The sequence below is a fragment of the Cucurbita pepo genome, chromosome LG01 (genome assembly GCF_002806865.2).
Source record: "Cucurbita pepo subsp. pepo cultivar mu-cu-16 chromosome LG01, ASM280686v2, whole genome shotgun sequence".
NCBI classification, from domain to species: Eukaryota; Viridiplantae; Streptophyta; class Magnoliopsida; order Cucurbitales; family Cucurbitaceae; genus Cucurbita; species Cucurbita pepo.
This window is the reverse complement of record NC_036638.1, coordinates 14,631,072-14,654,904: the sequence shown is the minus strand read 5'-3', so window position 1 is coordinate 14,654,904 and position 23,833 is coordinate 14,631,072. Positions and strand designations below refer to the sequence as shown.

The 23,833-nt window shown below is 39.3% G+C and overlaps 2 protein-coding genes across 3 annotated transcripts; one reads left to right on the top strand and one right to left on the bottom strand.

The window, feature by feature from the left end:
- The first annotated feature begins 1,902 nt into the window (after positions 1–1,902).
- Positions 1,903–4,917, top strand: LOC111799577 (transcription factor HBP-1b(c38)-like). 2 transcript variants are annotated; one of them, XM_023682973.1, is made up of 11 exons: positions 1,903–2,430; positions 2,539–2,642; positions 2,728–2,786; positions 2,884–3,090; positions 3,201–3,278; positions 3,359–3,418; positions 3,543–3,620; positions 3,702–3,756; positions 3,848–4,119; positions 4,228–4,473; positions 4,565–4,917. In XM_023682973.1, exons 1-11 carry the CDS (start codon positions 2,363–2,365, stop codon positions 4,709–4,711), a joined length of 1,374 nt encoding a protein of 457 aa, XP_023538741.1. In that variant the 5' UTR covers positions 1,903–2,362; the 3' UTR covers positions 4,712–4,917. The 2 variants fall into 2 exon arrangements, with proteins under 2 accessions (XP_023538741.1, XP_023538733.1); XM_023682965.1 differs by having other exon boundaries at positions 2,722–2,786.
- A 3,573-nt stretch (positions 4,918–8,490) lies between these two features.
- On the bottom strand, positions 8,491–10,251 carry LOC111799629. Its single transcript, XM_023683052.1, has 5 exons — positions 9,804–10,251; positions 9,580–9,673; positions 9,452–9,489; positions 9,225–9,360; positions 8,491–9,035 (listed from the first exon to the last, which is right to left on the bottom strand). Exons 1-5 carry the CDS (start codon positions 10,134–10,136, stop codon positions 8,620–8,622), a joined length of 1,017 nt encoding a protein of 338 aa, XP_023538820.1. The 5' UTR covers positions 10,137–10,251; the 3' UTR covers positions 8,491–8,619.
- Positions 10,252–23,833: the final 13,582 nt, after the last annotated feature.

Here is a 23,833-nt window from a genome sequence, read left to right as displayed (position 1 = left end):
TTAACCTCCACGACATTCAAGAAAGATTAAGACAACTTACCATGTCTACTAGTAGTTTTGAACGGTATCACTAGAGTTAGACCACTCTCTATGTACTCATATACCTTATCCGTAGTGCATGAACAACTTCCAAACCTTGGTTGAGTTTGATTAAGTAAGAGAACGACTTTTAGACCACAATTGGGTTTGATGTAAGTATGAGAACGATTTCTAGACTCCCTTAGATTTGCAACATGCACGAGAACCATTTGGAATTTTGGAGCCTCCTAGAAGTTCAAATACCTGTAGAACTTAAGCTCGAACTTCCTAGAACTTAGATTAAAGCCTTTAAGTAGGTTGTTTATTGGGTATGATTATACTCACCAAATATTTAGTCTTTCCTTTTGAGGTGACTACTGATTGCTGGTCGAAGTGGAGAAGCATTCAAAAGTTGCACAGTCATAGAAGAGGGTCATTTTGAGGCGTATCTTCTTAAGGGTTGTCTATTTTTTGCATCTTGTTCCATGGTCTCCATGTTGTAATACACTTTTGATATGTAAACGTATTATTTTCATCTTTCAAAGGTCGCGTTGTTTATTTCTAAGTTCGCACAAAATTTATCGTATTTCTCGTTCATTGGTTTATCAGTCCACATCGTGATGCATGATTCGAAACCTTAAAAATAAGATCGTGACAATTATTTGTTTGATAACGGTGGTATTCAACTAGGTTAGAAATGAAATGTGGAGGTTGGTGCAAGCATTCAAATCTTTGTCTTCTAAACAACAAAATGTCAAAGCAAATCTTGAGCATTTATTGAAATCTGGTTCATAATTGCTTATTTACATGCCTCTCTTATTTGGTATATTTAATATTCACTTTCATGTCAATTCTCTTTCAACCCTCTATTATTGTTACTTATCGACTCTACATTGCTTCATAAATGCCTATTTATTTCTCATTCCATGTTTTTTTCTATATAAACAGAATTATTTCACAATAAAATTCTATTTTATTTCATCATTATCGACCACATTGATGTTCATTTTAGAGTCCCCTATTTATAGATTATAAGAGGGAGCATTTAATTCATTTGGGCTTACATAAAAAGTGTATCTAAATTGAAAATAAGTGTACATTATTTCTACCTTTGTTGGTCTTTTACCGACATGATTATACATGTACTCTGCTCAGAAGTTACATGAATAAATTTTGTTTATTTTGTTTCGTTCCCCTCTCCAACTAATATGTGACTCCATCAAATTCACCAATTTTAGTTAGCGTCCTTACGGGCACACTGCCTCCTTATGGCTACTCCCTCTCCAACCAATGTGGGATATTACAATCCACTCCTCCTTTAACTAATGTGAGATATTACAATCCACCCCTTTAGGGCTCAGCATCCTCGCTAACACTCGTTTCTTTTTCCAATCAATGTGGGACCCCCTCCAAATCCCAATCCACCACTTCAAGACTCAGTGTCGCACTCGTTTTTTTCTCCAATTGATTGGGACCCCCACCAAATCCATCCCCTTCAGGGCCTAGTGTCCTTACTGGCACACCGGCTCGTGTCTACCCCCTTCAGAGAACAACCTCCTCGACACATCACCTGGTGTCTGGCTCTGATACCATTTGTAACGGCTCAGACCCACCACTAGTAGATATTGTCCTCTTTGGGCTTTCTCTTCCGGGCTTCTCCTCAAGACTTTAAAACGGGTCTGCAAGGGAAAGATTTCTGCACCCTTATACAAGATGTTTCGTTCGAATATTACATTAGTAAATTGATAATATAAAGGATGGGAGAAACAAAGTTTTAGTTTTTAATAGATTATCAACATTGATTGAGCTAAGCATAGGACAAAATCAAAGTACACCAATCCAATCAATATCACAATACAACTTTTCACAGAAAGAAGATAGAAAAAAGTAAACAGATTTTGTAATCTGAAATCCCTCGCTTTCTCTGCAATTTCATCTTCGTCTTCAACCAAGAAAAGAATAGAAAAGAATAGAAAAGAATAGAAAATGGGAGATACAAACAAAGGGGTTACGTAGAGGGAGAAGAAGGAGAGTGAAATCTGTTTGATCTCTGGAAGAGTATTGGGAAACTAAAATCCCAAGTCAGACAGCAATAATGAAAACTCTGATTCTTCAAACAAAAAACAATTTGTTTAATGGAAGGCAGAGGGAGAGAGAGTGATACGCAATCCTGTTGTTAAAAAGATACATCAAAAGATTTTCTTCCACTCAACTTCGATTGCTTTTCTTGCTTCTTCTTCGTCTTCTTCTTCTCTTCCCACAAATTGCTTTCTTATTTTCTTGTTTGTTTCCTGAGAAAGACAAATAAAGTGGTCGGGGTGTTCTTATTTGTTTTGTACTCAAAATGCAGAGCTTTCATAACCCAGATCACCTCTATCCCCATTCTTCTTCTTCTTCTTCCATCCTTCTCCGGTATGCCACCATTCTTCTTCTCCCTCTTTAATGGGTTTCTTTTCTTTTTTGTTTTTCTTCGTGTTATTTACTTCCATGGCGGCTCTCTGTTTTTTGTTATTAAAACAGGGGAGGAGACGACAGTGGTAACCATACGCGGTTTCTTCCGGATATTGAGGAGCTTCAACAATCCGCTGATTTTCGTCACCATAATTCTGTTGATTTAAGCCCAAGTATTCTTTCTCTCTCTTTTTCTCTCTCAACATTTCATCTTCTTTAACTACCTTCTGATTTTTAAAATAATACTTTTAGGCTCAGTTTTCAGTTTAAAATTGATCCACGACGCAGCTTTTCCAATCCACCACCTACCCTACGCGGTATTTCATCAATCTCTCTGTTCTTGTCGTGTTCTATTAGTGTATGAAATTTGTGCGTTTTAATGGGTTTGTGGGTTGTTGTTGAATGGTTTTGTAGAACACGGATGTGGGTTCATTAGAAACAGGGTATTTAGACACAGGACAGCAATTGATGCGGTTGAAGAGGCTAGCTCCGCCGCAGACGGTGGCGGCTGCGTCATCGTTGGGAAACGGAAGCTTTGAGAACTGGGGTGAGTCAGCTATGGCTGATAATAGCCAGCAGACTGACACTTCTACAGACATCGACAATGATGAAAGAAACCAGGTGCTTACATTACAAGAAGAAAGAACAGAAACAGAGTTACAGGGTTTCAGATTATTATATTTTTAAATTTCTTGTGAGCTAAATGGTTTTTGTGTCTGTTTTTTTCTTAGTTTCCGGGAGCTGCTCATGGAGTTCTCGTGGCCGTGGATTCCATGGATCAATCTAAACCGAAATCTGCTGACCAGAAGGTCATTTCTTAAGCTCTGTCTCTTCTCTGTTTTGCATTTTCATAATTTAATGCTTAAGAACATATGAATCTTCATAGCAGACTCTTCGTAGGCTTGCTCAGAATCGAGAAGCAGCGAAGAAGAGTCGGCTGAGGAAGAAGGTAAGCTTGGGATTAGAGGGGCCGCCGTCATGATCTTTGCCATGATGTTAAAGTTGGGATTTTTACATGTTATGTTGATGAAGGAAACATATTTGGAACATTTATAGGTTTTGGTTTTGGATAGGCATATGTCCAGCAGCTGGAAAACAGTCGACAGAGGCTTTCTCAGCTAGAACAGGACCTTCATCGAGCACGCCAACAGGTGTTTGACCGACCGACCGACACTTTCTGGGTTTCATGGTTGATTTTCTTGTAAGTTTAATGTGTTTTTGGTTGATATCAGGGCATTTTTGTGGCTTCTGGGACAGCGAACCATTGTTTATCAATGCCAGGAAATGGTAAGCAAACATGAATTCATTCATGGTTACAATATTTATAAAATGAACTCTTGGATGATTTGAATGTGTTGCTTCATAATACTGTCCCTAGGTGCCTTGGCATTTGATCTCGACTATGCACGGTGGCTCGAGGAGCATCAACGTCTGATCAATGATTTGAGAGCATCGGCGAATTCTCAGTTGAGCGACGATGAATTGCGATTTCTTGTTGATGGGGTGATGGCACATTATGATGAACTCTTCAGGCTGAAAAGCGTTGGCGCCAAGGCTGACGTATTTCACATTCTTTCGGGCATGTGGAAGACTCCGGCCGAGAGGTGTTTCATGTGGCTAGGAGGATTCCGTTCGTCCGAACTTCTGAAGGTAAAATGTTTACATAAGCTCGAGATATACATTAACTTTTGTTCGAGTCGAGTTGTGTATAAGTTTAACGTAATTCCGAGCTCTTGATTTGAAACAACAATTGTTCAGATAGTTGGGAACCATTTGGAGCCTTTAACGGATCAGCAGTTGATGGGCATATGCAATTTGCAGCAATCTTCCCAACAAGCTGAAGATGCATTGTCACAAGGGATTGAAGCTTTGCAACAATCTCTTGTAGAAACCCTTTCCTCTGCTTCTTTAGGACCTGCCTGTTCCGGTAATGTTGCCGATTACATGGGCCAAATGGCTATTGCAATGAGCAAACTAACAACGCTAGAGAACTTTCTCCATCAGGTAAACACGTCGAACCTTACGATTCAAATTTTTGCTTGTCAAAACCACGTGAACGTGAAAACAAGAAATCTTTTGTGTCTTTGTTTTTTAGGCTGATCTTCTAAGACAACAAACGCTACAACAAATGCATCGAATACTAACTACTCGTCAAGCTGCACGAGCACTTCTCGTCATCAGTGATTACATTTCACGTCTTCGAGCTCTCAGTTCTCTGTGGTTAGCACGACCAAGAGACTGATATCGACACTGATGGAATTTGGAAGAGTGTTCTTAAAGAATCCTTTATTGTGTTTTATCCCATAAATTGATGGAAAATATGAAGGTGTTAGTTTGGAAGTTGAAACCTTTTTTCACCCAATTGGTTTGCACTTTGTTGTGTTGCCAAACAACTCAACTGTGTTTTCTCCTTCTCTTTTTCTATATAATTTTCTGGATGCTTAGTTATGGTATGCTTAGTATGGTTTGTATCTTCGTTCGTTAACTGAGAGAGCTCAGAGCTCTCCAACATTGGAGATCCCTTGTAAAAAATGGCTCAAAAGTGACATTAACTTGAATGAAAATTGAACTCGTTTGGCCATTATTGATCCATAAAAGCTTATGACAAATTGTCTTTAAAGAAAGCAATGGTCCAATATCGTACTTTTGGTTTCACTCCATTCCAATATCGCTCAATTATGTCATATATTACTTTCTTTTTTGATCTTCGTTCTTTCTTTGAAATGGAACACAAGCCTATGTTCAAATGGTCATTTTATCTATCATTGTAAAAGTAAGGTTGATCGTCGGGTATGTGAAGAAGTGCTCCTCATGTATTGCAAAATAGATCTATTTATCTAGGCTAATTTATATGTTTACTAAAGTTATGCGGGCGGTTTTAAGTTATTTTTTCACTTGAAAGATAAGTATTATGAGTCTAGTTGTGTACGTTGAAAGTTTAGGATTTTAATATAGAAAGGAATGATTAAAAATATTGTGTAGTTGTATAAATATTTGTTTGGTTATGAATCCAAATAATTGACTTGGATTCGACTTCACTTCTATTACTAGAGTTAGGTTTGTCAAGTTTGGTGCTGTATGAAACTTTGAAGATTCTCCTTCCTTCTATTGTCTCTCACTCTAAATCTCAAATCATTGAACCAATTTAAGATATGCTTAATAATAATAATAAAGAAGAAACATATGCGTTCCTTTTGGTTGCTTTACTTATATGAGTTTAAATAATAACTCTTTAGCAAATAGAAATCACCCATACAAATTAGCTCCCCAATTTAACATCTACCCATTTAATAAATTTTTTTCTAACCTTCATCGTTGGATTTAATCTTCTTTATTGCTCAATGAATTTAAATTGATGGTTTCCAAAACTCACCTCTACCCTCCCACAACAGTTGATGGTCACCATTACCAGTCCTAGGATGGGAGATTACAAGATCCGCTCTTCCTGATTCCAGTCTTGGGAGAAGGGTCTCTCTTATTACCACAAGAATATACAAGAATATAGACCAAGAAATAGATTACTCTATCTTAGTCCGAGGGAAAGAAGTTCACCATCTTTTAGGCAGGCCACTTTTAATGAAATGGTGATAGCTCTCTTAATAGGAGACAGTGGGTCTCAAGGGAGCACAATGGAAAGTCACAGAGGGAGGAACAAGGACATTTATGGCAGCATATGTGAACCCAAAAGCTAAAGTGTGGGCTGCCTTTGTCAAAACTAATCCATTGCTCACCATGCATGACACTACAATCTATTTTGAAAGAGTACTATTGATATTCGTGATCATGAAGAATCTAAGCATTGACGTAGGGAAGCTAATAGCATAGGAAATATGGCAATGTGTAAGCAAAAGAGTTAGGAAACTGTTTTCCCACATTTAATAACTATGTTGTGTCTAGAAGCTGACGTTCCCTTTGAAGAAGATGAAGAAATCCTCTATGCCAAGAGTTTGTTGGAAACAACATTGGGACACAAAGAAAAACGCAAACAGTAGCTCAAAGAAAGGTGGAGGACTAGCGGTGCTCATTGATCAAATGTTAAAAAGGCAAGACAACTTACTAAGTCAGTGTGAGAACTCTGAAGCAAGTCGCAAAGCATATTGGACATATGCACGAAAAAGAGACAGACAGTGCAATGAAAATGGCTTTGCAATACAATTCATCTAAGTGCTCAACATTTCCAAGCGTTCCAGAGAAATTTATTCAAGATTAGAGTCACAAAGAATCTTTTCATTTCACCTGAAGAGGAAGATCACACTTTCCCTGGAGATGCATCCAACAAAGGGAGTTCTCTGTTTATACACCTACTGAAATTTTGATTGAACTACTAAGAATCATCTACACCCATGCACTACTCAATTATTTTGTTTGTCTACGTATGGAGTCATGATCATTTTGTCCATGCATGTCTTGATAATATCTTTATCTAAGCTACTTATGTTTTTAAGTTGGGCACCTGACCCATATATGTAGTAGCTTTTGCTACGAGTCATGGTCATAGCATCCACTGTAAATGCTTCCTTATAATAAATAAAACAATAAAGTCAGAGGTGTGTTTCCCAAAGCTATTACTTGATAAAAATTAAAAGTACAATTGAGAAATAAAGGTATTCATCCGAATCAAGAGAAGACTCCAATCCATTATAATCCACCTTAGTCAGTAGAATATCTAGTTTACCGCCCAACCTTAAACCATTTTCCCAACCAAAACCATAAACCAAAGTTATCACTCCACAAACAAATTCCAATAATAATTCCGAACCTACACCAATGCGCATTGAGGACAATTACAAGTTTAAGTTTGTGGTATAAAATCAACTCTACCACCCCACCATTTTATGAAATAAAATAAAATAAATGAAAATATAACTCTAAGGTCGGGAGCACTCCTCTTCAACCTAGAGCTTGAACTCTCAAAACTAAAGGGAAAAAAAAAAGAAAAACCAATTCTCCAATTGTCAAGCAATTTGCATAACCAATAAAGGTGTTTGAATCGAAGACAATGGGAGACTAAGAAAAGCTATCATGAATTGTATAACAAATGTGGTCAAACTGAAGACTATATGATGCTAGCAAGAGAGTTGAGGGGGAATGAGTGTTAGCCTATCTAATCATCCATGGAAGATTTGTGGTCAAACTGAAGACTATGATGCTAGCAAGAGAGTTGAGTCAAAGGGAAATGAGTGTTAGCCTATCTCAAAATTGGAGGGACTCATAGAACCGGGAACACTGAGTTAAGGGAAGAATACAAGGATGTGAGTTGAATCATGATTTGATGAATACTCCAAAACAAAAACCCCAAGTGATAGCAAATGAAAATGAGAGAAAAATGCAGAGAGGAGAGAACGATTAGTTAAGCATGAGCAATCCTTAAAGTCTGAGGGTATGATAACTCTCCAAAAATAGAGTTATACCCGCCCATTTAGCCAATAATCTTGCATACATTCTTAACTTTCTCTCATTAGTTATCTCAATTATAATAATTATTTAGTATGAAATAACTCATTATGGTCTAGCATTAAAAGTGATCGAAGTGTATAAAATTTATCCAATTTGTATACCTAATCTATTCATTGTGCAAAGTAGTTCGACCATTATACTAAACCATTATGCTAAAGTAAATCTATGAGCAAATTTTTTGGGCATGACAAGTGAGGAATTTCAATTAAAATAGCAAGGTATGTAGATGTTGGAAGGCCCAATAAGAGGCTGCATAGCTAGAGTACTAATCCATTTTTCAGCCCTAAATTTAAGAAAGGAAGCCATATATAACAAAACCTCCCAAATTAAGAAAGAGAAGGAGAGTAAGAGAGGCAAAAATGGAAAGAAGTGAACAGAGCAAAAATACCTTAATTGGATATTCCAGAAAGTAAGAAGAAAGCTGAAGGAGAAAACAAAGGCTATGAGAGGTTAAGAAAAATGATCTGGAGAAATGTTGAGGGATAAAGGAGTTTAGTAGTGTTGAGAGAGAATTCAAAGGTTTGGCTCATGACATATGTAAGGGTAGATGAATCAAGAGTGTTCTAAGTGAATTGGGCAAATGTTATTCATCAACAAGTTGCAATAAGTATTGCAAAGAATCAAATTCATCATATATTGAAATCCCTGTTAACTAATTTTTAGTTTTTATATGATTTACATACCAAGGTGATGTTATAATTCCTCATCAAGTTTCAGAAAAAGAAGATAGGAAATTAAGCCAACAACAGGGACAAATCTAAGAGAACTTACAATTCCAACTTTGCTCTCTTTGATATTTTGAAGATTTTCTCCAATCAACCAAGGCTGGAACACAGTGTAAAGGCAAATATCCCAAATAAATGCGTATGCTAACCTCTCTGAAGATAGATATTGGATCAAGAACTCCCATCTCTCTGCTATACCTCCAAAATTACCCTCTGCTCGACCAACGAAAGACCAGATTATTGATATGATGCATGCTGCACCACCAATCAGGCCAACAACAGGCGCTCTAGTGGTCATCAAAGAGCCCAGTTTCGACTGCGGTCGCGGGGCAGAGTCTTTGTTACCCTCATTAAGCCGGATGGCCATATAAGGTATCAAAAAGGCTGGTGAATGACATGAAAATTTTGTTAAAACAATTATCTGACCCACCCCTTTATATTGGGTGATATATATTCAGTGAAGTTGATCATGATTTGTATTAATCAAAGAAAGTAGCAATTGGGTGATATATATACAGTGAAGTTGATCATGATTTGTATTAATCAAAGAAAGTAGCAAGAAATAAAGCTTACTGTTGGTAAGGAACATCTGAAAGCCCCACAATAGGTCCAATGAACCAGTGTACCGGTCCCTCCTTCGGTCGGTGAACAGCAGGGGAGCAAACATGAGCGTCCATGCAATGACAAAATTGAACAATCCCTCAGACATCTGATGAGAAAGAAAACTCCATCATGACAATGGTGTCATTGAGTGAAGAACGATGAAATATTGAGGTCAACCATTTGAAAGTAATTCTTACTGGGTGAAGAACAGGAGCATCAATCAGACGGATGCCGACTGCCATGCCAAAAATCATGAAGGAATCAAAATTAATTTCACAAAACATCAGATATACTTCTTTGAATTGATTGAAGAAACGAAGCGTACCAGAGTTCATAGCAGGCAATATAAAAAAGAAGTTAAGAGAAAGACCCACAAGAGAATTCACTGTTTCAGAACTGATCGCCCATACAGGATCTCCCTGTAATTGTTAAAAACCAAGAGCAATGAACTTTCTGATCCACATCTACTGTTATCTACTTCATCAAGTAAAACCCTAATTCCCGACATAGAATTAAGCTAAACTAAATGCAATAGCGATTAAAACAAACCGGGGCATAAGGAAGGAGAAACAACCACAAAACGTAAACCCCCTCAGCAGCCCATAGCAGAATTTGAAGGACCCGTCGGACATCGGAATTACCCTCGTCGGCAAAGCCCGCAGAATCGACCAATGTAGGCTTCCGGCGAGCGGCAGGGCAGATGGGAGAGTAATTCCGGCGACGGGGCAAGGGTTGTAAGGCCGTTTTTGTGTAGAACGAGTGAGAAAGCATTGGTTGTTGTGGTCTGCAGAATTGGAAACGGAAGGAGGAAGCATAAGGTTTAATCAGTAGAAAAGAGTTGTTGCAGAGTAAAGGTTGAGCAGCTATGATGGGCGTCCCCATTTTCTCTGGGATCAGCGGTGCGTGTCGAAGTTCTGAGTGCCAATTTGGATTTTGAATCGTGAGGTCTGTTTCAATTATGTAAGGATGGGAATTCAACCGACAGCCATTGGTTTCCACAATTCTTAGTTTCCAAAATTGTATCAATTTTCATACTTAGTTCTCAATTTTATACATCCAAATTTATAAGAACTTAACTTTTCTTATCTACCACTAATTTGTAACAAAATATAATTTTTGGACTCTCTCGATTTACACCATTCTTGTAAAATTAATATATTTAGGCGTCAAATTTCTTGAAATTTGGTATTTTCAGAGATATAATTTTCCAAATGTCAAAGTTATATTTCTCTAATGTCGGAATTTTTTTTAGTTATTTTCCAATTTTTAATGAATATATTTATTATTATTTATTCCTATCCTTATTGTTTTCACCTTTTCCTTTTGTTAAATCCTAGATTCTTATTCCTCGCCCTATGTTAATTTTATTTCTGTTAAATAGGACGTTACATTGAACCGTAAAACATAACTTAAACATTCAAATATGCCAAAAAACATAACTTAAACATTCAAATATGCCAAATGAGCATTTCACACTTTCTAAATTAATTATCCCTAGAGCTCTTCTTCTCCAATAGGATTTTCTTTTCGGATACTCCTACAAACTTTAACTTTGTATTTGAGTCATAGCTATAGAAAAGCTTTATAGTGGAGATACTTCCGTCGTGTGAATGAAACATTGACTCTCAACAAATACTTCATACAATCCCCTCTTCCCTACTCGACCTTCATTTTCACTGTCCAACATAGGATCTTCTTACTCTCATCCTATTGAATTGGAGCGCTCACTAGGGTATGTTGAACACAACTTTCTGTGGGAAACACTCGCACTCTTTATTAACACCAATCGAGAAGAGATCATACGACACTCGGTAAAATACTACTGCACTTTGTGTTTTTTATTTCTTGGGATGATAACCTAGATAGGGTGAGAGTACTTATACTATGCAATCTATTCCTAAAATATCTGAATCTTTTTCCTATAATATCTCGATCTTTTCCCTAAAATATACAGTTATCTTTATTCTAAAATACCTAAATCATTTTATGAAAATAAATATACAACGGGCTCATAATTAATGGACTTAACTCTATTGGGCAGTGGTGATATTTTAACACTTGCCCTCGACAATAGTTCTCATTCGCTGCACCATGTTGAGTTGATAACGAAAGCTCTCATGTTAGCCCTTTTGTAAACAATTCTGTCACTTGGTCTTCTGTCTTGATTTGCTGCATCTTGATTTCTTCCTTCTGAACTTTCTCTCTAATGGAATGATAGTGCACCTCCACCTGTTGTAGCATGAAACACTAGATTTTCTGCTATAAGAATCGCAGATTGGTTATCGCAATGAAGTGGTATTAGATAGTCAATTTTCTGGTGCCAATCTTTCTTCAAGAGTTCCAACCATGTACTTTCCTGAGTTGCTCCAGTTACTGCTCTATACTTTACTTCTCTAGTTGACAATGATACTGTTGGTTATATTTTGTTACACCAAAAAGTTGTTCTTGAACTGAGCTTGAACACATACCTGATGCTTGATCTTCGGGTATCGTGATATCCTGCATAGTCAGCATCATGGTATCTAACTAGCTTGTAGTCTTCGCTTCTTTTATACAAACAATCATAATTGATTGTACCTTTGACATATCTCAAGATCCGTCGAGCCGCATCCAAATGAGGCTTCTTCAGACTTTGCATATATTGACTAATGACTCCAACTTTATTTTCAAATTTTTTCGGCTGGTCCATGTAGAACTCTCTATTTAACTCTCCGTTCAGGAAAGCATTCTTCATATCCATCTGCCATAATTTCAAATCTTTATTTACCACAAGTATTGGAGGAACCTGTACGATAGTGATCTTCGCCACTGGACTAAACATTTCATCATAGTCTAGTCCATATTCTTGAGAGAACCCTCGAGCTACATATTGAGTCTTGTATCTTTCGATTAATACATCCAAGAGACACATTATTTCGTAAGCCCACTTGCAAGAGATGGATTTGATATCTTTTGGTCTTGGTACTAGTTCCCAAGTTTGATTTTGATCCAGGGCTATAATTTCTTCTTCCATCACTTTTTGCCAAGCGGAGTTTAGTGATGCTTTCTCACATGTCTCTGGCGCATGAACTTCGTCTTCTACAATAGTTGCGTTGGCATACTCTAGATTTGACTTTTGGATTATTTCTGATTGTCTAAGTTGTTGAGGTGCAATTGCCTTTACACCAGATTCACTTGGTTGAGTCACTCTTTGCTCGCCAACATCAATGTCACTTGGATATTCAGACACATCAACATTTGACTGAACGTGCGTAGTTTGCTCCTTCATCTTTTGTTGTAGAATTTATTCAATTTACTTAAGGCTTGGTAATGCTTCCTTCTTTTAGGGCCACCCCGCTTCCATTACGCCACTCTGATCGTCAATCATGTGGTTTAAGCATTTTGAATCAATGATCCAGTCATCGTCATAATCGATATGCTCTCCCATCATTGTCATGAGTGCTAGCACATCTTCTACTCTGGGACATAGTACCTCTGCATCCCATTCATCCTCCATCTCCTTTTTGGATGTTGTCACATTGCTTTCAACTAATTTTTTCTTGGACCAACAATTCCTATACATGTGGCCAATTTTCCCTCAATTATAGCAAATATCTCCAAATTTCTTTCCTTGGGAACTCTATTGTCGTTCTTCTGAGCTCACTCAAGTTGTGTAGTTCCTTAATGGATTTCTTTCTTTGTCATCATTTTTGTATCCACGTTTTGTAGACGACTTCTTGTTGCTCCAACTTTCACTTGTGTATAATGCTTCTTCTTCCTTCAATGTAATGTCTCCCATTTGTTTAGTCAAAACTTCTTGGCTGGCTAACAAATTCTCAAACTCTATAAGTGATGGTTGAGCGGGCCACCCTTGTATAGTAATAACGAAGCTTCTATATTTTGATCGCAATTCGTGGATAATGATTCTCTTCATTCGAGATTCTCCAATGGCGGACTTTGGGTCTAGTTCAGTAATCTCCCAGCAGATCGACTTGACTTTGTGAAATTACTAAGCAATCGTCATGTCATGTTGTGAAATTGACAACAACTCGTTCTCCAGAAGTTGTAGCCTCGTATCGTTCTTCTTTGAGAATAGCATCACGAACGTGTCCCATGCTTCTTTTGATGTCTGGTCATCCTAAATGTATTCCAACATCTCTTCTTCGATTGTGGTCTTCAAGGCAAACATTGCTTTGCCTGCTTTGATTCTCCATTTGCACAAGGCGCCATTAGAATTCTCCTCTGGCTGCATAGTTTCACACCCGCCAACGACCTCCCAAAGGTCTTGTCCTTGTAAATAGGACATCATGCATGTTGCCCACGTGTTGTAGTTGTTGTTGAGTTTCTTGATTCTTCCTACAATTTGGAAGCCACCCATCGTGTTGACAATACCTCAGTAATACCAAACAAGCCTTTTCGACACAAGATTTGCAGAGTCACAGACTACTTATGACACAAAGAAACTCACTCATTAGTAATCTCAAGAAATCGTCTCTGATGCGAAAGATCAAACAGAGCTGCAACTACAGAGTATATTAATAATTTCAAGAGATCAACAACTTATACCAACCTCGCTCTGATAACAGATTGTTGAACACAACTCTCTATAGTAAACACTCATACTCTTCTTTATTAACACCAATTGAGAAGATATTATAAAACACTCTTAAAATACTACTCCACTCTGTGCTTTTTATTTATTGGGATGATAACCAAGGTAGAGTGGAGGGTAACTAGACCCTACACAATCTATTCCTACAATATTTGAATCTTTTTTCTAGAATATTTTGGACACATAATTATTCCAGGTACCTGGCGAATCTAGACCGTACGCAATATCTAGATCACAGTGTAGGATGCTACTAATCACTTATTCCATTTTTTAGCACCTCGACTTTGAATCGACAATTTACTTACATATATAGATCACAGTGTAGGATGCTACTAATCACTTATTCCATTTTTTAGCACCTCGACTTTGAATCGACAATTTACTTACATATAGTTTCCCAAACTCGTTACCTGATGGCGAAGTGTTGAGTTGAGGGGTTGCTTATGTTAGATGAACACGACTCTCCACAATGGTATGATATTATCCACTTTGAGCGTAAGCTCTCATGGCTTTCCTTTGGGCTTCCCCAAAAGGCCTCATACCAATGGAGATAGAATTCCTCACTTATAAACTCATGATCTTCCACTAAATTAACCAATGTGGGACTCACTCCCAATAATCCTCAACAATCCTCTAGTAGAACAAAGTACACTATAAGCCTCCCCTGAGGCTTATGGAGCTCTCGAATAGCCTCCCCTTAATCGAGACTCGACTCCTTTCTTTGGAGCCCTCGAATAAAGTACACCCTTTGTTCGACACTTTAGTCACTTTTGACTACACCTTCGAGGCTCACAATTCTTTGTTCGATATTTGAGGATTCTATTTCATGGCTAAGTTTAGGGCATGACTTTGATACCACATTGTTGAACACAACTCTCTGTGGGAAACACTCGCACACTTTATTAAGATCAATCGAGAAGAGATTTACAAGACACTCGGTAGAAACTACTCCGTTGTATTGCTTGTAATTTCTTAGGATTATGAACTAAGTAGAGTGGAGGGGTATTTATACTAGATGATAGGTAATCAATTCCTAAAATTTCTCCACGTTTTTCCTAAACTATCTAAATCATTTTCATAAATTTATTCCTAAAATTCCTAAATCATTTTCCTAAATTTATTCCTAAATCCCTAAATCATTTTCCTAAATTTATTCCTAAAATCCTAAATTATTTTCTTAACATAAATATAGTTACTCATAGCATGGTTGGGCTTAACTCTATTGGGCTAGTGATGATATTTTAACACTCCCCCTCACCACTAGTCCTCATTCGCTGCACCACAACGAAAGCTCTTATGTGTGCAAGTATTCAGCTCTTTTGTAGACAGTCTACCACTTGGTCATCTGTATTCTTTCTTTACGACTTTGTCTCTAATAAAGTCGCATTGCATCTCCACATGCTTTGTTCTACCATGAAACATCAAATTTTCTACTAGACAAATCACAGATTGGTTGTCGCATTGAAGTGGTATCAAATAGTCAACTTTCTGGTGCCAATCTTTCATCAGAAGTTTCAGCCATGTACATTTCTGAGTTGTTACCGCCGCTACTCTGTACTCTGCTTCTCTAGTTGACAATGATACAATTGGTTGTCTTTTGTTACACCAAGAAATTGTTCTCGAACCGAGATTGAACACATACCCGGTGCTTGACCTTCGAGTATCGTGATATTGTTTGGCATATCTCAAGGTCCATCGGGCCGCATCCAAATGAGGCTTCTTTAGACTTCGCATATACTGACTAATTACTCCAACTTCATTTTCGAATCCATTTGGTTGGTTCATGTAGATCTCCTGGTCCAACTCTCCATGCAAGAAAATATTCTTCATATCCATCTGCCAAAATTTCCAATCTTTATTAACAAGTGTTGGAGGAACCTGTACGATAGTGATCTTCGCCACTGGATTAAATGTTTCATCATAGTCTAGTCCATATTGTTGACAGAACCCTTGAGCTACAGGTTGAATCTTGTATCTTTCGATTGATCCATCTGAAAGACACATTATTTCGTATGCCCACTTGCAAGAGATGAGTTTGGTATCTTCTGGTCTTGGTACTAGTTCCCAAGTTTGATTTTGCTCCAGGGCTATAATTTCTTCCTCCATTGCCTGTTGCTAAGCTGTATTTTGTGATGCTTCTACATACGTCTCTGGCTCTTTAACTTCGTCCTCTATAATAGTTATATTGGCATACTTTGGATTTGGCTTCTGGATTCTTTCTGACCGTTTGAGTTGTTGAGGTGTCATTTCATTTTCACTAGGTTCGCTTGGTTGAGTCACTTCTTGCTCACCAATACTAGTGTCACTTGAATCTTCAGGCACATTGGCACTGAAGCAAATGTGTACAGTTTGCTCCCCCGTCTTCTGTGGAGGAATTTCTTCAGTGTTATCCAAGCCTGGTAATACTTCCTTCTCTGAGGGGCACCCCTCTTCCATTGCACAACTTTGATCGTCAATCATGTGGTTTAAGCATCCTGAAGCAATGATCCAGTCATCCTCGTAATCTATATGCTCTTCCATCATTGCCATGAGTGCTAGCTCTTCTTCTACTATGGGACATAGTACCTCTGCATCCCATTCATCCTCTATCTTCTTTTTGGATATTGCCACATTGCTTTCAACACTCTTTCCTGGACCAACAATCTCTAGACATGTGACCCTTTTTCCCACAATTATAGCAAATACCTCCAAATCTCTTTCCTTGGAAACTCTTGTTGTCGTTCTTCTGAGCTCTCTCAGGTTGTGCAGTTCCTTGGTGACTTCTTCTTTTGTCACCATTGTATCCACGTTTGGTAGACGACCTATTATTGCTCCGACTTTCACTTGTGTAGAGTGCTTCTTCTTCACCCCCTTCAATGTGATGCCTCCTATTTGTTTAGCCATGGCTTCTTGGCTAGCTAACAAATTTTTGAACTCTACAAGTGATGGTTGAGTTGGCCATCCTTGTACAACAATAATAAAGCTTCTATATTCTGGTCGCAATCCATGGATTATAATCCTCTTCATTCGAGATTCTACAATGGTGGATTTCGGGTCTAGTTCAGTAATCTCCCAACAGGACGACTTGACCTTGTGGAAGTACTGAGCAATCGTCATGTCACGTTGTGAAATTGAGAACAACTCATTCTCCAGAAACTGTAGCCTTGTATCGTTCTTCTTTGAGAACAACATCGCGAACTTGTCCCATACTTCTTTCGGTGTCTTGTCATCCAAAATATGCTCTAACATCTCTTCTCCATTTGCGCAAGGCGCCGTTAGAATCATCCTCTGGCGGTGTAGTTTCACACCCGCCAACGATCTCCTAAAGATCATGTCCTTGTAAATAGGACATAGAGTCGGTATAAGAAAGAAGGAAGAATCAATAAGTAGTTAAGGCAATTCAATTGTTCAACCACGTGTTGTAGTCGTTGCTGTTGAGTTTCTTGATTCCTCCAACGATTTGGAAATCACTCATCATGTTGGTGGTTGTTGTTTGCGTAAGGCGTCGTTAGAATCATCCTCTAGCGGCATAGTTTCACACCTGCCAACGATCTCCCAAAGATCATGTCCTTGTAAATAGGACATCATGCATGTTGCCCATGTGTTGTATTAATTTTCCATTTGCGCAGGGCGCCGTTAGAATCATCCTCTGGCGGCGTAGTTTCACACCCGCCAATGATCTCCCAAAGATCATGTCCTTGTAAATAGGACATCATGCATGTTGCCCACGTGTTGGCCCACATGTTGTATTGATTCTCCATTTGCGCAAGGCGCCGTTAGAATCATCCTTTGGATGCGTAGTTTCACACCCGCCAATGATCTCCCAAAGATCATGTCCTTGTAAATAGGACATCATGCATGTTGCCCACGTGTTGGCCCACATGTTGTATTGATTCTCCATTTGCGCAAGGCGCCGTTAGAATCATCCTTTGGATGCGTAGTTTCACACCCGCCAATGATCTCCCAAAGATCATGTCCTTGTAAATAGGACATCATGCATGTTGCCCACGTGTTGGCCCACATGTTGTATTGATTCTCCATTTGCGCAAGGCGCCGTTAGAATCATCCTTTGGATGCGTAGTTTCACACCCGCCAATGATCTCCCAAAGATCATGTCCTTGTAAATAGGACATCATGCATGTTGCCCACGTGTTGGCCCACATGTTGTATTGATTCTCCATTTGCGCAAGGCGCCGTTAGAATCATCCTTTGGATGCGTAGTTTCACACCCGCCAACGATCTCCCAAAGATCATGTCCTTGTAAATAGGACATCATGCATGTTGCCCATGTGTTGTATTAATTTTCCATTTGCGCAGGGCGCCGTTAGAATCATCCTCTGGCGGCGTAGTTTCACACCCGCCAATGATCTCCCAAAGATCATGTCCTTGTAAATAGGACATCATGCATGTTGCCCACGTGTTGGCCCACATGTTGTATTGATTCTCCATTTGCGCAAGGCGCCGTTAGAATCATCCTTTGGATGCGTAGTTTCACACCCGCCAACGATCTCCCAAAGATCATGTCCTTGTAAATAGGACATCATGCATGTTGCCCACGTGTTGTAGTTGTTGTTGTTGAGTTTCTTGATTCCTCCAACGATTTGGAAATCACCCATCGTGTTGGTGGTTGTTGTTGAGTTTCTCCTCAGTAATACAAAACAATCACCCATCGTGTATCGTGTTGGTGGAAATCACCCATCGTGTTGACTATACCTCAGTAATACCAAACAATCCATCGTGTATCGTGTTGGTGGAAATCACCCATCGTGTTGGCTATACCTCAGTAATACCAAACAATCACCCATCGTGTTGGTGGAAATCACCCATCGTGTTGGCTATACCAACCTCAGTAATACCAAACAATCACCCATTGTGTATCGTGTTGGTGGAAATCACCCACCGTGTTGGCTATACCAATCTCAGTAATACCAAACAATCACCCATCGTGTATCGTGTTGANAATTTCTTCAGTGTTATCCAAGCCTGGTAATACTTCCTTCTCTGAGGGGCACCCCTCTTCCATTGCACAACTTTGATCGTCAATCATGTGGTTTAAGCATCCTGAAGCAATGATCCAGTCATCCTCGTAATCTATATGCTCTTCCATCATTGCCATGAGTGCTAGCTCTTCTTCTACTATGGGACATAGTACCTCTGCATCCCATTCATCCTCTATCTTCTTTTTGGATATTGCCACATTGCTTTCAACACTCTTTCCTGGACCAACAATCTCTAGACATGTGACCCTTTTTCCCANACCAAACAAACAATCACCCATCGTGTTGGCTATACCTTAGTATCACCCATCGTGTATCGTGTTGGTGGAAATCACCCATCGTGTTGGCTATATCAACCTCAGTAATACCAAACAATCACCCATCGTGTANTTCACCCCCTTCAATGTGATGCCTCCTATTTGTTTAGCCATGGCTTCTTGGCTAGCTAACAAATTTTTGAACTCTACAAGTGATGGTTGAGTTNACCCATCGTGTTGGCTATACCTCAGTAATACCAAACAAACCCATCGTCGTGTTGGCTATACCAACCTTAGTAATACCAAACAATCACCCATCGTGTATCGTANGTACAACAATAATAAAGCTTCTATATTCTGGTCGCAATCCATGGATTATAATCCTCTTCATTCGAGATTCTACAATGGTGGATTTCGGGTCTAGTTCAGTAATCTCCCAACAGGANAGTAATACCAAACAAACAATCACCCCCATCGTGTTGGCTATACGACCGACACAANTGTGGAAGTACTGAGCAATCGTCATGTCACGTTGTGAAATTGAGAACAACTCATTCTCCAGAAACTGTAGCCTTGTATCGTTCTTCTTTGAGAACAACATCGCGAACTTGTCCCATACTTCTTTCGGTGTCTTGTCATCCAAAATATGCTCTAACATCTCNTGATATTGTCCACTTTGAGCATAAGCTCTCATGGCTTTGCTTGTGGCTTCCCAAAAGGCCTCATATCAATAGAGATAGTATTCCTCCCTTATAAACCCTATAATCTTCCANAAGGCGCCGTTAGAATCATCCTCTGGCGGTGTAGTTTCACACCCGCCAACGATCTCCTAAAGATCATGTCCTTGTAAATAGGACATAGAGTCGGTATAAGAAAGAAGGAAGAATCAATAAGTAGTTAAGGCAATTCAATTGTTCAACCACGTGTTGTAGTCGTTGCTGTTGAGTTTCTTGATTCCTCCAACGATTTGGAAATCACTCATCATGTTGGTGGTTGTTGTTTGCGTAAGGCGTCGTTAGAATCATCCTCTAGCGGCATAGTTTCACACCTGCCAACGATCTCCCAAAGATCATGTCCTTGTAAATAGGACATCATGCATGTTGCCCATGTGTTGTATTAATTTTCCATTTGCGCAGGGCGCCGTTAGAATCATCCTCTGGCGGCGTAGTTTCACACCCGCCAATGATCTCCCAAAGATCATGTCCTTGTAAATAGGACATCATGCATGTTGCCCACGTGTTGGCCCACATGTTGTATTGATTCTCCATTTGCGCAAGGCGCCGTTAGAATCATCCTTTGGATGCGTAGTTTCACACCCGCCAACGATCTCCCAAAGATCATGTCCTTGTAAATAGGACATCATGCATGTTGCCCACGTGTTGTAGTTGTTGTTGTTGAGTTTCTTGATTCCTCCAACGATTTGGAAATCACCCATCGTGTTGGTGGTTGTTGTTGAGTTTCTCCTCAGTAATACAAAACAATCACCCATCGTGTATCGTGTTGGTGGAAATCACCCATCGTGTTGACTATACCTCAGTAATACCAAACAATCCATCGTGTATCGTGTTGGTGGAAATCACCCATCGTGTTGGCTATACCTCAGTAATACCAAACAATCACCCATCGTGTTGGTGGAAATCACCCATCGTGTTGGCTATACCAACCTCAGTAATACCAAACAATCACCCATTGTGTATCGTGTTGGTGGAAATCACCCACCGTGTTGGCTATACCAATCTCAGTAATACCAAACAATCACCCATCGTGTATCGTGTTGATGGAAATCACCCATCGTGTTGGCTATACCTTAGTAATACCAAACAAACAATCACCCATCGTGTTGGCTATACCTCAGTAATACAAAACAAACAATCACCCATCGTGTATCGTGTTGGCTATACCTCAGTAATACCAAACAAACAATCACCCCCATCGTGTTGGGGTACCATCGTGTTGGCTATACCTCAGTAATACCAAACAAACAATCACCCCCATCGTGTTGGCTATACCTCAGTAATACCAAACAAACAATCACCCATCGTGTTGGCTATACCTTAGTATCACCCATCGTGTATCGTGTTGGTGGAAATCACCCATCGTGTTGGCTATATCAACCTCAGTAATACCAAACAATCACCCATCGTGTATTGTGTTGGTGGAAATCACCCATCGTGTTGGCTATACCTCAGTAATACCAAACAAACCCATCGTCGTGTTGGCTATACCAACCTTAGTAATACCAAACAATCACCCATCGTGTATCGTATTGGTGGAAATCAACCATCGTGTTGGCTATACCTCAGTAATACCAAACAAACAATCACCCCCATCGTGTTGGCTATACCTCAGTAATACCAAACAAACAATCACCCATCGTGTTGGCTATACCTTAGTATCACCCATCGTGTATCGTGTTGGTGGAAATCACCCATCGTGTTGGCTATATCAACCTCAGTAATACCAAACAATCACCCATCGTGTATTGTGTTGGTGGAAATCACCCATCGTGTTGGCTATACCTCAGTAATACCAAACAAACCCATCGTCGTGTTGGCTATACCAACCTTAGTAATACCAAACAATCACCCATCGTGTATCGTATTGGTGGAAATCACCCATCGTGTTGGCTATACCTCAGTAATACCAAACAAACAATCACCCCCATCGTGTTGGCTATACGACCGACACAAGAAGATCAGACAGAGCTGCAACCACAAAGCATACTAAGAATTCCAAGAGATCGACAACTTACACTAACCTCGCTCTGATACCATGTTAGATGAACACGACTCTCCACAATGGTATGATATTGTCCACTTTGAGCATAAGCTCTCATGGCTTTGCTTGTGGCTTCCCAAAAGGCCTCATATCAATAGAGATAGTATTCCTCCCTTATAAACCCTATAATCTTCCACTAAATTAGCCAACGTGGGACTCACTCCCAATAATCCTCAACAGCTTAGAGGTGTGGTGGTCGTCTAACTGGTCGATAGCGTTCATTCCATCCATTAGTTAGGGTGAGAGCAAATGAAACCATATATGGGAGTAGTGCTTTTAAGTTCTTTTCAAATATTTATTTCCTTTGATCTTAAAATGATACAACAATCAAACATGAGTATACAAAGCCTCCAGAAATTCGTAGAAAATCGAAACTCAAAATAAAGGGAATATTAATATAACAAAAACCCATAAATATATCAACCTCTTCATTTCCGACTTGAGCTGCGGGTTCGATATATCCTTTTGGTGGAAGTCGCACCTCTCTTTCGTTGTCTAGTTGCCGTACAACTGATTGGCTCACCCTAGTTTCAGTATGTATACACTAATATAAGTAAAATAGTGATTCATTGTAATTCCTATATTTTAAAATTAAATAATCAAGCAAAAATAATTCACGTATAATAAATGGTATTTATAATAATTTTATAGTTTAATAATTATTAAAAGAAAAGAAGAAAGANATGTCCTTGTAAATAGGACATCATGCATGTTGCCCACGTGTTGGCCCACATGTTGTATTGATTCTCCATTTGCGCAAGGCGCCGTTAGAATCATCCTTTGGATGCGTAGTTTCACACCCGCCAATGATCTCCCAAAGATCATGTCCTTGTAAATAGGACATCATGCATGTTGCCCACGTGTTGTAGTTGTTGTTGTTGAGTTTCTTGATTCCTCCAACGATTTGGAAATCACCCATCGTGTTGGTGGTTGTTGTTGAGTTTCTCCTCAGTAATACAAAACAATCACCCATCGTGTATCGTGTTGGTGGAAATCACCCATCGTGTTGACTATACCTCAGTAATACCAAACAACCCATCGTGTATCGTGTTGGTGGAAATCACCCATCGTGTTGACTATACCTCAGTAATACCAAACAATCACCCATCGTGTTGGTGGAAATCACCCATCGTGTTGGCTATACCAACCTCAGTAATACCAAACAATCACCCATTGTGTATCGTGTTGGTGGAAATCACCCACCGTGTTGGCTATACCAATCTCAGTAATACCAAACAATCACCCATCGTGTATCGTGTTGATGGAAATCACCCATCGTGTTGGCTATACCTTAGTAATACCAAACAAACAATCACCCATCGTGTTGGCTATACCTCAGTAATACAAAACAAACAATCACCCATCGTGTATCGTGTTGGCTATACCTCAGTAATACCAAACAAACAATCACCCCCATCGTGTTGGGGTACCATCGTGTTGGCTATACCTCAGTAATACCAAACAAACAATCACCCCCATCGTGTTGGCTATACCTCAGTAATACCAAACAAACAATCACCCATCGTGTTGGCTATACCTTAGTATCACCCATCGTGTATCGTGTTGGTGGAAATCACCCATCGTGTTGGCTATACCAACCTCAGTAATACCAAACAATCACCCATCGTGTATTGTGTTGGTGGAAATCACCCATCGTGTTGGCTATACCTCAGTAATACCAAACAAACCCATCGTCGTGTTGGCTATACCAACCTTAGTAATACCAAACAATCACCCATCGTGTATCGTATTGGTGGAAATCACCCATCGTGTTGGCTATACCTCAGTAATACCAAACAAACAATCACCCCCATCGTGTTGGCTATACGACCGACACAAGAAGATCAGACAGAGCTGCAACCACAAAGCATACTAAGAATTCCAAGAGATCGACAACTTACACTAACCTCGCTCTGATACCATGTTAGATGAACACGACTCTCCACAATGGTATGATATTGTCCACTTTGAGCATAA

Excerpts from the sequence above, each read along its gene's own strand:
- LOC111799629 (XM_023683052.1), bottom strand. The coding sequence starts at position 10,136 with ATGGGGACGCCCATCATAGCTGCTCAACCTTTACTCTGCAACAACTCT. Across the intron at positions 9,490-9,579 it reads ATTGCCTGCTATGAACTCTG|TCGGCATCCGTCTGATTGAT; the intron begins GTACGCTTCGTT and ends TTGGCATGGCAG. Across the intron at positions 9,361-9,451 it reads ATGCTCCTGTTCTTCACCCA|ATGTCTGAGGGATTGTTCAA; the intron begins GTAAGAATTACT and ends CTTTCTCATCAG.
- LOC111799577 (XM_023682965.1), top strand. The coding sequence starts at position 2,363 with ATGCAGAGCTTTCATAACCCAGATCACCTCTATCCCCATTCTTCTTCT. Across the intron at positions 3,757-3,847 it reads TTTATCAATGCCAGGAAATG|GTGCCTTGGCATTTGATCTC; the intron begins GTAAGCAAACAT and ends TACTGTCCCTAG. Across the intron at positions 4,474-4,564 it reads TAGAGAACTTTCTCCATCAG|GCTGATCTTCTAAGACAACA; the intron begins GTAAACACGTCG and ends TTTGTTTTTTAG.